The sequence below is a fragment of the Eriocheir sinensis genome, chromosome 13 (assembly GCF_024679095.1).
Source record: "Eriocheir sinensis breed Jianghai 21 chromosome 13, ASM2467909v1, whole genome shotgun sequence".
In the NCBI taxonomy this organism is placed as follows: Eukaryota; Metazoa; Arthropoda; class Malacostraca; order Decapoda; family Varunidae; genus Eriocheir; species Eriocheir sinensis.
This window is the reverse complement of record NC_066521.1, coordinates 19,549,901-19,562,716: the sequence shown is the minus strand read 5'-3', so window position 1 is coordinate 19,562,716 and position 12,816 is coordinate 19,549,901. Positions and strand designations below refer to the sequence as shown.

Sequence of the window (12,816 nt, the reverse complement as noted above, 5' to 3'; positions counted from 1 at the left end):
CGGTTTTCTTGTTATTTTGAAGGTTGAGCATTTTCTGTCTGACTGTCGTTGTTATTCTCTCTTTTTGCTAGGCTTTATTCCTCGCGTTTTCTTGTTATTTTGAAGATTTGGCACTTTCCCGTGTGACTTTATGGTTGCTATTCTTCTGTTTCTCACGATTTCCCCTTTTCAGATTATGGTCCTCCGGTTGTCGTTCGAGATACCAGGGTTTTTGCGGCAGGATGAAGTACGCAAAGAGGCCTTTCTGTTGTATAGGTAAGTAAAGCCCTACAAACTCTGGGCCATACTATTAAACATTTCGTTGCCCAGGCTCACACATTTGACAAGGCTTTCGCGGGAGTTGTGAGCCTTTCCATGGGTAGTTTTCTGACCCTGGTGGTAGTGTGGCCCTTTGTCTGTACCATGAACCTAAGGAAACACTCATTAGAACCAGACTATGCACCGCTTCGTCACTTGGAAAGAGTTGGTATGAGGGGCGGAAGCGTCTAACAGTATTGACCTCTTATTCTTTCGTTGTATAAGTAAGCATACCCATATATAGTTCTCTTTTTTTCTCTCTGTTGTAGCCTATAGGTAAGTGAAGCCCTACAAAGCCCTACTCTTCTGTTGTATGAGAAGGAGACCAACACATTTACTTTCTTATTTTCTCTCTGCTGTATAGGTAATTTAGTCCTACGAACCCTTACGCTTCTATTGTATATTGAAGCAGACCAACACATTTCTTTTTCGTTTTCTTTTTCTCTCTGCCGTATAGATTAGTCAGCCCTATAAATCTCTCATATTTTCCATTATATAAGCATGTTCGCCATATTGACCTCCTCCGTTCTTCCATATTGTTAGGCAAATCTATCCACCTCAGTTTTAGTGTTCTATAAGGTTTTTTTATGGGTTTTTTATGTTTTGTTGCACTTCAGCTGTTTCCATCGCTCTAAAAAAAAAGACGACCCACAGAACTTTTTATCTGGAGCGCTAGTCCTTTATTTACGCCATAAAAAACAATGGATGTCGGTCAACTGTAAGTAAGACAAACAGACAGACAGAAACAGACAATCAGAGACAGACACATCCTGGCAGACAGACAAGGAGAGACAATGGAAATACGTCTGCTGTGTATGGATGCACTTACTTGTTCGAGTGCTTGTTTTATGTATGTATGTATGTATGCGTAGAACCCTACCTCCATCACACACACACACACACACACACACACACACACACCTCACTCTGTATAGCCTCTTCCTTTACCATTTGTTTCATCTCCACCTTTGAAGTATTCGAATAAAAAAAATAAAAAACACTGGATTTTTCATCTCTATGGAAATCATCCCCTGGCAAACACGTGTATATCAGTAACGGTTATCACTGGTTGAGCTGAACATTACAGGGAAATATTACCTGAGAGAGAGAGAGAGAGAGAGAAATGTTATATTGTTCGGAAAGTGACAATATGTTTTTCCATTCACACTCTCTCCCTAGTTTACCTTTTCGCGAGCAAGGGGAGTGTCTACATCTATCTAAAAATTTATCTACATGCCTATTTGTCAGTATTTGCTCAGCGATGCAGTAAAAATACTCTACGGAAATGGCGTGCCGCGTTTCACTACCTCTATCTCTATATTGCTCTCGCTCTTTCAGTCTTCTTGTTTTCTTCTTTTTCTTTTGCTTCGTCTTTTTCCTCCTTTTCTTCTTCAGCAATGCCAAGCCAGTCTTTTCTATCACCAAGGCAATGAGCGAGGAACAATCTTCAAGGGACGAAGCTACAATTGGATGCCCGCCAGCCTGCCGACATATGGGACCAGTGATGCTCTCTTTTCATCCCCTCTTGATTCGCCCTTTGATATTATGATCCTCTCTCTCTCTCTCTCTCTCTCTCTCTCTCTCTCTCTCTCTCTCTCTCTCTCTCTCTCTCTCTCTCTCTCTCTCTCTCTCTCTCTCTCTCTCTCTCTCTCTCTCTCTCTCTCTCTCTCTCTCTCTCTCTCTCTCTCTCTCTCTCTCTCTCTCTCTCTCTCTCTCTCTCTCTCTCTCTCTCTCTCTCTCTCTCTCTCTCTCTCTCTCTCTCTCTCTCTCTCTCTCTCTCTCTCTCTCTCTCTCTCTCTCTCTCTCTCTCTCTCTCTCTCTCTCTCTCTCTCTCTCTCTCTCTCTCTCTCTCTCTCTCTCTCTCTCTCTCTCTCTCTCTCTCTCTCTCTCTCTCTCTCTCTCTCTCTCTCTCTCTCTCTCTCTCTCTAAATATCCACAGAATCTCTCCTTTCTCTCTAGTTTGATAAAGTAACGAGGCATTGAAGGTCAGGGGTCACGCAGCTATCAACTTTGGTGGAGTCACTTACACTTGTGAGAGCCTGACAGAGAGAGGGAGAAGCGTGTGTGTTGAGATCGGATGAATGGAATGTTTCATGACTTGTAAATTGGTCGTTTTGGTGCGTCAGCTGATTCATGGGTTATATTCTTCTTCGTACATCAACATGCTGCAGTTAAGTGAAGCATGAGAGATTAGTTTCGGTAGTTTTGTTTTGTTTTTGTATGGAAGACATTTTAAGGGCTTACTCGAATGTTTTTGTATATCTCTCTTCACATTGATAGACTGCAATTCAAATCATAAAATGGCTCATGGGGAGTTGTCTTCTATGGACTTAGGACTTTATTGCATGTACGTCTTGAAATATAACACTTGGAGCGATATCATCAACTCAGTTTGTTTTCTTTATTTACATCGCTATACTGTGGTTCAGCTTGTAGAATACTGTTTTTTTCATTAGTTTATTATGTGTAGAAAACTAAGAAACCTATTTTCATCTATTTTAAGGGCCGGGTTATTTCATCTATTCACTCTGTTTTAAGGGGTTATGTGAGAAATCTAGTATAAGAGGCATTTTATTCATCACCAGACACTAAGCCACAAATACACAACATCTGACACCCGCACTTCAGACTAGTGGCTTCCTTCAGAGCCATGAGAGTTGCATGCCCATGTTCTCTCATCCACGGAGCCGCGACTTGACTTTGCTATTCATGACCAAGGGACCAGCCTCTCTCCCTCGGCACAGAGAGAAATTGGCATCCCTCTCTTCTTGATGGGGTTGTAGTAATAGCTTTTCATCTTTGCCTTGATAATTTTGATGGAGGAAAAATACTAATGTTCCCTTCAATATCTTAGTTGCCAAGTACACATTTTTTGTACCTCAAGTAGCGAGACGCGAGACTAAACATTGAATGACTTTCTTTAGTGTGATTGTCCTTTGTTTGTGAGGCCTGGATGTATCTACCTAGTTGTATTTACCTAGTTTTAGTATATAGAACCTGAACTACACTCATGAGGTCCTGCTTCCATATCTAGACTTGTCCAACTTTTTCTTATATTGCCACACACTCTTTGCCTCCATCACCTTTTCCTCTGGCTCATTCATAGTATGTATTTATCGATGTATTAATCTATTCATTTATCTATTTATTTATTGTGTGTTTGTGTCTAAGGCTGCACGTGTTCCCCCCCAGACATAGTGACCATAGTGGCCTCAGTGGTGGTGCTGGCCAATGGCTCGGGCGGGCAGGTGGTGTCTGCCGTGCGGGGGCTGCGCTTCTTCCAGATTCTGCGCATGGTGCGAATGGACAGGCGGGGCGGCACTTGGAAGTTGTTGGGTTCTGTTGTCTTTGCGCACAGACAGGTATGTTTTTCTTTTTGTGTGTGAAGTGGTTTGTTTATTCGGTAGTTTTAGATACCAGGACCACATTGTTCTGAAGCTTAGCCTGGTAATGAGTAGCAAATTTTAAGTAAGTTCTGTGTTTCTTCTCTTGTGAGTATATTATTCACTTACTCGCTTATGCATATACATTCACAGGACCTACTCAATTCTGGAACTTATCCGGAAAATGAGTAACAAATCTGAAGTTATGTATTTCGTCTACTGCGAGTTTAGTACAGCAGGCACGCCTTCTACGCGAGGACCTGAACAGTGCGCGATTTGGAGGCAAGGAATGAAGGAGCTATCAAATTCCGCACTCAGACCGACACTCCAGTCAGACAAACAAAACGAATTGAGACACAAAAATAGAAAGAAGCGCTGAAAATGTAGAATAAACACAAAAACGTGTGGAACTTCACTGTGCGCATGGTGCCCCTCACACTTTCATTTGTTTACAAGTGGTTCTGCCGGCGCCGACACAGCCACCAACACACCACGCCGTCATTTCAGTCACCTCAGACAAAACAAAACAGAAACAGGCGATGAAAGTGAAGAGTAAAGGCAATAACATGCGTAAGGTCACTGTGGAAGCACGTGGCGCACCTCACACTCCTTTGTTCAGCAGCGCCGCCGCTCAACGCCGCCGCCGCCACCTCCTCGCCCTCAGCACCTCATTGTCAGAGCTATTTTAAGATTATTTACAGCACTATGTCCCGTTCACGTCAATATAGGACAGGTGTATATAAATAAGTGCGCCTTCTTGATGTCCTGCGGCGCTTGGCAAGAGAGGCAGCGGTACTAAAAAGGTCAGTCAGGGCAATAATGATAGTTCCATTTATCGATCTTATTTACTCCGTCTCTTGATATTGGTGTTAAGGTTAAATTATTTATTTCCGATATACCATTTTTTCCCCGTTTGTCGCCCATAGAGTTGCGCAGTAGGTGTGCTTAGTGTATTCAATTACTTACAGTACCTACTTCTTATTCACAGGAGCTGATCACGACGGTGTACATAGGGTTCCTTGGGCTGATCTTCTCCTCCTTCCTCGTCTATCTCGTCGAGAAAGACAACAACGACCACTTCAAAAACTTCCCCGATGCTCTTTGGTGGGGCGTGGTGAGTAGCAGCAGCGTCCACCAGTTTCTCCACTGCCTAGTGTCATTCATCATAAAAGCTTTCAATAAACCCAGATATATTTCCTTTAATAATGCATAGTGAGCACAAACATCATCTCCCTGTGTCTGGCCACTGGCCTTTGTTATAAAAACTTTAATAAACACTGGAACATTATTTTGCTGCAACATAATAAGTGCACACAATATTTTTCATCTATTTTACTGCTCCTACTTTTTGTCATTTAGGTAATAAAAACAACTATTAATTTGCTGGGACATAGTTCAAATATCATTCTTCAACCATTTCACATAACCTTCCTTTTTTTTGTCCTTCCTCACAAAAGCTGCAGTAAATGCATGGATATAAAATTATTTCCCTTCCCTGCCTCAGTGCAGGTGATGCTAAACACCTCTTGGGGTTTCAGATAACGCTGTGCACAGTTGGATACGGTGACGCTGTGCCTAAGACCTGGGGAGGGAAGATGATAGCGTCAGGCTGTGCGCTGCTTGGTATCTCCTTTTTCGCCTTACCAGCGGTGGGTATTTGTGAAGGGATGTTCTTCCCTGTAATCGCATGCTAAATTTTGTTTGTCATATTTTGAGAACAAAAGCACATCTTCATCAGAGGCTAATATAGTATTTGATGCATAAAGATTCAGTCATTGTTTTTCCCCATCTCCAGGGCATCCTAGGGTCTGGGTTTGCCCTCAAGGTACAACAGCAGCAGCGTCAGAAGCACATGATAAGGAGACGGCAGCCCGCGGCCACCCTCATCCAGTGTCTCTGGCGATGCTACGCCGCTGACGAGCACTCCATGTCCGTCGCCACCTGGAAGATCCACCAGGTGCCTCTTCCTTCACCTCCCTCGTAAGTATGAGAAGCTGACTGATGATGTACATACAGTTCTTCAGGATAACTGTCGTGTGATGTAGAAGTGGGACATTATCCTTTCTGGCCATAAATGCTTTGCCACCCTGCATTATATTCCATGTACAAACTCATACAAGTCTTGAGTCTCAAGATAGCAGTGTGTGTTAGGACTGACCCACTGAGATTTAGATTTTGTTTCATGTTGAACAAGCGGCATGTAAACTATCGGCCACGCTGAGGGACACCCTAAATGCAAATTCACTTGCAATATAATTGTACATAAATATTATATCAGCATATACTCGCTGAAGACTCACTTAGTAGTCAATAGTTATTCAAACAAGGAGTACAATCACCCAGCTTGGCAGTGCCCCGCACCACAGCCATTTCTGCCGCTCGTCATGGCTCAGTGCACCATGCAGCAGGCACAGTCACTCCCCTTGTACCCATAAAGCTTGACACAAGAATACATACCAATATCAGTGCGTGTGTGTTTGTATATATGTATATAGGTATATATATATATATTATATATATATATATATATATATATATATATATATATATATATATATATATATATATATATATATATACGCCACCTAATTTAATTATCATAATCATTTACGTATGCCAGTTAGTATAATTTTCTTAATAATCTTTCCTTTTTTGACAACATAATTTAAAGATTTTAGTCATGCATTTTCTTAATATACTCTACTCTGCATTGTATAAATGCCTATTTTTTTATTGTCCCTTACCAATATCAGCCACTAGCAGATTTAAATGCTTAAGAAATTAAGTCAGAAGCTTATTTTGTTCATTTTTACAGAAGTAATTATTTTGTACTTTTGAGTTTGCTAGGGGAACAGTGCAAGTGACTTATATGGAATAAACACATTATATATTATATGCAGTGATGGAAATGAATAGACTATGATATAATTTGAGACATCTCTCCAGTCTCTTTTGACGTTCAAAACTTGTTCTCATTGACAATGCCAGCAAGCAAGTGCCGAGTAAGCTAATGTTGTACATGTGTAATATCAGTGAATTGATTAAATATTTTTTCCATTGCTCACAAAAAACACACAGGAGACAAATAAGGTAAAATTTAAAGGCTTGATCTGCATAGCACATCATACTGCCTGTCTGTTATACCCACACCAGCCAGTCAGTGTTAGTGTTCTGTGGCCACAGGGAGCCTTCCGTCCCCCTCGTCTCTCTCTTGCTGTTTCCCTAATGAGTACAGTAGTGACAGTTTTGTTTGGTGTTATTAGTTAGGCTCCTTAGCAGCTTATTTTCCAGTGAGTAGTGAAAATGTAAAGTATGTTTGAATGTAGGTGCAGTAGCTGTTGTGGCTGTGACAAAAGTGTGTTGCTGTGATGTGACTGGCAAATAACCACTCATGGCCAATTATTGCTATTCAGACGCAATAATTACACAATGTCAGTTAGTGACCTGTAGTAGATAGATTTACTGGTTACTGCTGTAATGTATGCTATAAATATTACTACAAATGACTCAGTGAAAATTAGGCATTCTTTGCTGGAGAGTATCAGCCACCCAGCTCTAAAAGTAAAGGTACATAAAACAGTGTCCCTCAATATCACAAAACAATGAAAGATTCTTCTGTGTATGTGACTTGTAGATTGATTCACAGTAAGCTGGTGAAGTATACATAATTGAGTTTTGCTGGGTTTTACAATCTCGCTATAACTCTTGTGAGATGTAGACTTCTGTAAAGTGTATATATGTACCCTTTCACACACAGATTACATGCATATACCCTTGGATGTGTTCCTCTCTTTGTAGCGTTGATTTGGAATGCTTAAAAAAATACTTGTAGGGTGTGCTTGCCCATACATATGCATCATACTAATTAGCCCTCATCACAGGAAAAAAATGCTATCAAAAATTGGGCATAGGTACATTAATTTAACTGAGGTATGAAAATAATTATGGAAAGCTTTTGTTATTTTGACAACAGGTCATTTTTATACCTGAGCTCATTTTCCACCTTTTTTTATGAGAACAAATTAGAACAGTGCATATGACTAGGCAAATACATACGTTCATACCTCCTGATTCTCAAGTCCCCGGCATTATCAGCTATAGGCTCGTCTCTCCCTCCTCATGCATCCGTACCCAAACAGTATTGAAGTGCTATTTTAGTTTTGTTGTTTTCGTAGGGTATGTATGTTAATATCTATGAACGAATCCAAATCTCCACTTAGTACTTGCATCAGAAAAAAATAGCACTGATGTTTAAAAATTTACATTAGTCAAAACAGTTGATTATTTTCATGTATCAACTCAGCTTTCTAGAGTACATACTGAACAGGAGTAGCCCATCCAAAATTTAGACAACTTTTTTTATCTGGTAACAATTTCCAAGATGCCAGTTTTTGAACAGTTGCATAATTTTTCAGCTTATATCCCACCATTACAAACTTAGGCTATTGAGAGTTTCAGACCAGCAGAACTCAAACTAATGGATTATCACAGTAATTGGAATGGCATGAATAAACCAGTAAGCATACCCACATTATTTTGGCTAAGGGGTAACACCACACTGCCCAGGTCATGACCATCGTATAATAACCGAAATTGTTATACTATGTGCCATGACCTCTTGAGTGCCTTGATGGCCTAGGAAAGTGAATATAGTATCAAGAAGTAACTTTCGGGAGTCACAGCCTTCGATGATTTGAGTACTTTCTATCCTGTCGTACTTCTTTAGTTCCAACAGCTCGTTTAAATAATGCCTTCTGTATATTTTCCAGGCTTAGGTGTAGATCAGATGAACATATGCACTTACACTTCTTAGCCATAGTTGCAAGGCTGACTTTTAAAGCTTAGAATGCTATCAAGCGTATGAGGTTAGGTTTGCTTTGACTGAATACCTTTTTTATTATTTGTCCATTTGTTTCATTTGCATCTTTATTTTATTCACCTGTAGCAGACTTAGTAATAGTAGCACCAGTGTGTGTGTCCCTGCACCCCATCCCATCATCAGCCTAGTGATGCAAGTATGAGTTCCTTTGGGATTGAAATGCTTACCTCTCAGACAAACTACATACACTGTCGGATAAGAGAAGAAATTACCACCAACAATAACGTACTGACAACCTTATTTAAATACATTTATCATTTCATGTAAATTTCGTAAGTGAAAATAACTTACCATCAGCAACAATAAACTTCACTGTCTAAAGAATCAATGACTGTCTCAGCATATCCTTTGTCAGTATATATTCCAGTTTTCATGTACTCTCGACATTGTAGGATTTTTTGGTTTATTTCCAGTCTTCGTTTCTCAGTTCAGTATTTCCCAGATATATAACACTAAATTCCTTTCTAGCATGCATGAGTATTAAAGCCCTGTAGACATAAGCCTTTATGATGATATGCTAATACTTCTAACATGATTTGTGTTTACTTTCTATAATACTAGCTTGTGTCAAGTGCGAATTTCCTTTCCACAAATATTTTGAATTTATTAAGCAAAACAAAGTGGTGAAAAAAAATCTCACAACTATTTAGGATTCATATATCTTCAAATGGCTTAAGATTTGTTATCCACTCAGCAATTTATTTATCCTTCACACTTGCACACTGTTACACCAACGGGGATGAATGTGTGTTATTGTTAGCCGTGGCATGCAAGACTTGGCTCCTGGCAAAGACTTGGCTCTGGTCTGGGATGTTACACAGCATTGTCCTGTTGCACCAAATAAAGCTCTCCTTTACTCTTGTGTAGTAGTGGAAATGATTGTGTTTGAGGGTAACAGTCAGGGAGATACTTATATATATATATCCATTGTTTCCTTCCAGTACTAGTAGATATATGTTAAGCATTGTTAAACTCATTAGCAGAACTTGAAAGCTCTTATAAATACATTCAGGACAGAATAATTTATGTGTTAAGTTAGTAAAGTGAGCTCTCAACTACATTTTTCTCTCTTCCTCTCTCACTCTCCATCCTTGCCACCATTTCCTTGCCTTTTCCTTTCCGTCCCATAACCCTTTGTCACAATACCTATGTCATGTGACGTCAGCATCAAGATCGAGGAAAAGGAAAAGAACCCTTATGCTACCTCTATGTAAGTACACAGGTACCATAGCCTCCACAGCTGAAAGATTTGCTACGTACTCCTATCTACATTTCAGTCTGCTTGTGGAAAAAGATTTATCCCCCCTGATTATATTTAGTGTAAGATTTTAAAACTACCAGATTCATGTTCCCCTTGTATTTTCTTTTTCTACTTCTCTGTTAAAGAAAAGTTTCATATGCATTGGATGTTCTATATATCACAATATTTGGGTTATGTTAAATTACCTAGCCAATAGACTTTTCATTTAAGCACAAATAAAAAAAAAATATTATACCACTTTGAATGTTGATCTTTTCTATAGACACAGTTTTAAGATATATGCATATATATAATATACAGTACATATACTGCTTATATATATATATATATATATATATATATATATATATATATATATATATATATATATATATATATATATATATATATATATATATATATATATATGTAATTTTTCAGTGTCTATGTACAGGCATCATACTGAGTTTAGCCAGTTGCCTCGTTATGTGGATCCCTTCCCTATCATGTATGTTTGTGTGTCCGTACTGATGATATGTTGTCCCTAATGACATGTGCCTTGTACATTATTGTCCCCTGCACTCCTCTGAGCTCTGCCCATCCCATTCAGTCTGGCAGTAGTGAAGGCTCTTGTCTCATGCAGAAGATGGCAGCCCCAGTGCAATCTGCAGCTTAAACATATTTAGTGTGTCTCTTCTTAGCTTCATTTCCATTCCATGCAAAAATATTCCCATTTAGGAATGTGAAAGGAACATTTGGGCTGGTAATCAATTGAATGAGTGTTGCAGTACAGAGGAGGAGCCATTGAAGCACAATCATGCACCAGTGCATATTTTGTTGGATAGCATTTTTTTTATTCAGGTGTGAAGAAACAATGTTAAAGAATGGAAAAGTTTTCATTATCATGTATAAATGGAAAAATAAGTACTGATATGCTTTCAGTGGTTCTGCTCTGAGCTACTCCAGAGACCATTGGCCAGCTTCAGTCTTGAGCAGTTTCTTCATCCGTCATGGGGCAGACACTTTCATTAGTACCAGTCACACCACCAAAACAAAGCCTATCATGATCTATCATTTGATCTCTACAGTGCTTAAGTTCCATAGGAGTTATGGGCCATATATTACATAATTATTTCTCCTTATTTTTCACATGTAGCTAACATACTTTTGAAGGTATAATTTTCCATATAAGAAATAAGGATTCTTGGCAAGGCAAGGGTGTAGATTAGACATATATTAGCATCTTATTTTTTCCACTTTAAAATACTAATTAAGGGAATATTAGGTAAGATGATTTCTAGAAGCATACAACATTACTCATGCACAGCCATAGGTAATGGCTGCTAATATTAGTATTCATATATGAAATACTTGAAACTAACACATATTCTTTATATATCCAGTTGTAGAGTAGCAGCAGCCAGTACTGTTCATAACTCATATTCTGTGTGTAGGATGTAACATGAATAGTGCAGTTAGCCAACAGTTACTATGCAGGTTAACTGCCTCTATCATCAAATTAGTGGCACATAAACCTAACACATATGCAGTCACTTACTTGTTCTTTTAACTTGTCAGAATACAAGGCAGACTAGCATTTTGTATCAGTATTAAGACTGAACAAATATTCAGAACAGTAGGTAAAAATATAAGTGTCAACTACTAAATGGAGTGAAGAAATAGAACATGTGTCGGAGGTATTGTATGGATGAAGGAGGAAAAAGTGTTGAAAGGGTAATGGTATGACCTTCCCTGGTGTCTAATTTGATGCCAGAAGATAATGAATATATTTTTGTTCTCTCTTATGGTTGTTAATTCCATAGGAGCCATGTGAATAAGCATGTAACTGTTTATTTGTATATTTGTTTTTATCATGCATAGAATAACCTGCCTTGAAGTCTGACATCTTAGTTCCAGGCCTGACAGTAATGATAGGGTAGTAATGGGTAAATGACTGTATATGCCTTTTATGTTTGACAATCATTGTGATCAAAAGCCATCCTATGAATGGACTTGATTTTTTCACACTAAATTTAGTAGAGAAAAATGATGCCACAAAAAAATTGAGAAAATCATTAGCATTACTAGTGCTCATTATGAGACACTGCCCCAGGCCTCATCCATCACCCTGCACCTTGACTGTCGCTGAACATGTAGTCTCATAGTCAGAGGTGTGCGCATCTTATGTTACATGTTTTTTTTCCAAAATTTGCAGGAGACAACTGAGTTCGATCAGGCTGTCTCCAGGCCGAATGTAAGGCTGTTGCTGCAATTAGTAGCATTTTTCTGCCGATTGGCACATTTGCTTGCTTGAATATTTTTATACTTTGGATTCTATTCAATACACCAAATTTTGGCAAGTACTACACAGAATTATAGAAGCATCAGTGCACTGGTGTTTGATTAATCAGCAACCAAACTGTTGTTTCAGGAGCAAAATAGTTCACTGAAGCTCACCACAAGCTAGATATTAAAGCAAGGTTGTGCTCATACAAAGTATAATATGTATACTGTATAACTGAAGACATAATTCATCGCAGCTATTAGAATTTATTAATCAGTTAAGCGATGAAAGAAAATTCACTCATGATACTGTAAGTCTTGTCTTGCAACAGCTGGGAAAGCATCCCTGAAGGGCTGGTTCCCTACAGCTGGGTGGTGTGTGTTGCATCACCAGGCAGTAGTGAAGGGTGTGTTTGTGTGGCAAGATGACGATAATGAAATATTAAATCAGTTCACGCTTAAGTCTCTTTACACATATTGTAAAAACAAGTGAAATTTTCTTGTTATTAGTATCATTCCTAACATTGTGAAACATATACAGTGTTAAGAACAGAAGCTCTGACATGCAGCAACTAAGTTATATCTTCTGCCACTTGCCTCTTGCTGAAACTGCCTGGTGATGGGAATACATCAATAAGCAAAAAAAATTTATTGGCTATTGAATTGAATCCATCTTGCAGAAATCAAAGCCATGTCGTACAGAAGCATGCTGATCTCCTTGCTGCTTTTAACCA

The 12,816-nt window shown here is 39.0% G+C and overlaps 1 protein-coding gene across 10 annotated transcripts in view; it reads left to right on the top strand.

The window, feature by feature from the left end:
• LOC126998150 (potassium voltage-gated channel subfamily KQT member 4-like) overlaps positions 1–12,816 on the top strand; it is a 100,592-nt gene that overhangs the window by 64,181 nt on the left and 23,595 nt on the right. For 5 of the 10 annotated variants that reach the window (XM_050859578.1, XM_050859577.1, XM_050859584.1 and 2 more), the window contains exons 3-9: positions 173–255; positions 3,490–3,659; positions 4,669–4,794; positions 5,219–5,329; positions 5,476–5,660; positions 9,725–9,769; positions 12,015–12,053. In XM_050859578.1, coding sequence (XP_050715535.1) covers positions 173–255; positions 3,490–3,659; positions 4,669–4,794; positions 5,219–5,329; positions 5,476–5,660; positions 9,725–9,769; positions 12,015–12,053 — 759 coding nt within the window. The remainder of the gene's footprint in view (positions 1–172; positions 256–3,489; positions 3,660–4,668; positions 4,795–5,218; positions 5,330–5,475; positions 5,661–9,724; positions 9,770–12,014; positions 12,054–12,816) is intronic. The other 5 variants (XM_050859580.1, XM_050859585.1, XM_050859586.1 and 2 more) reach the window with 3 other exon arrangements.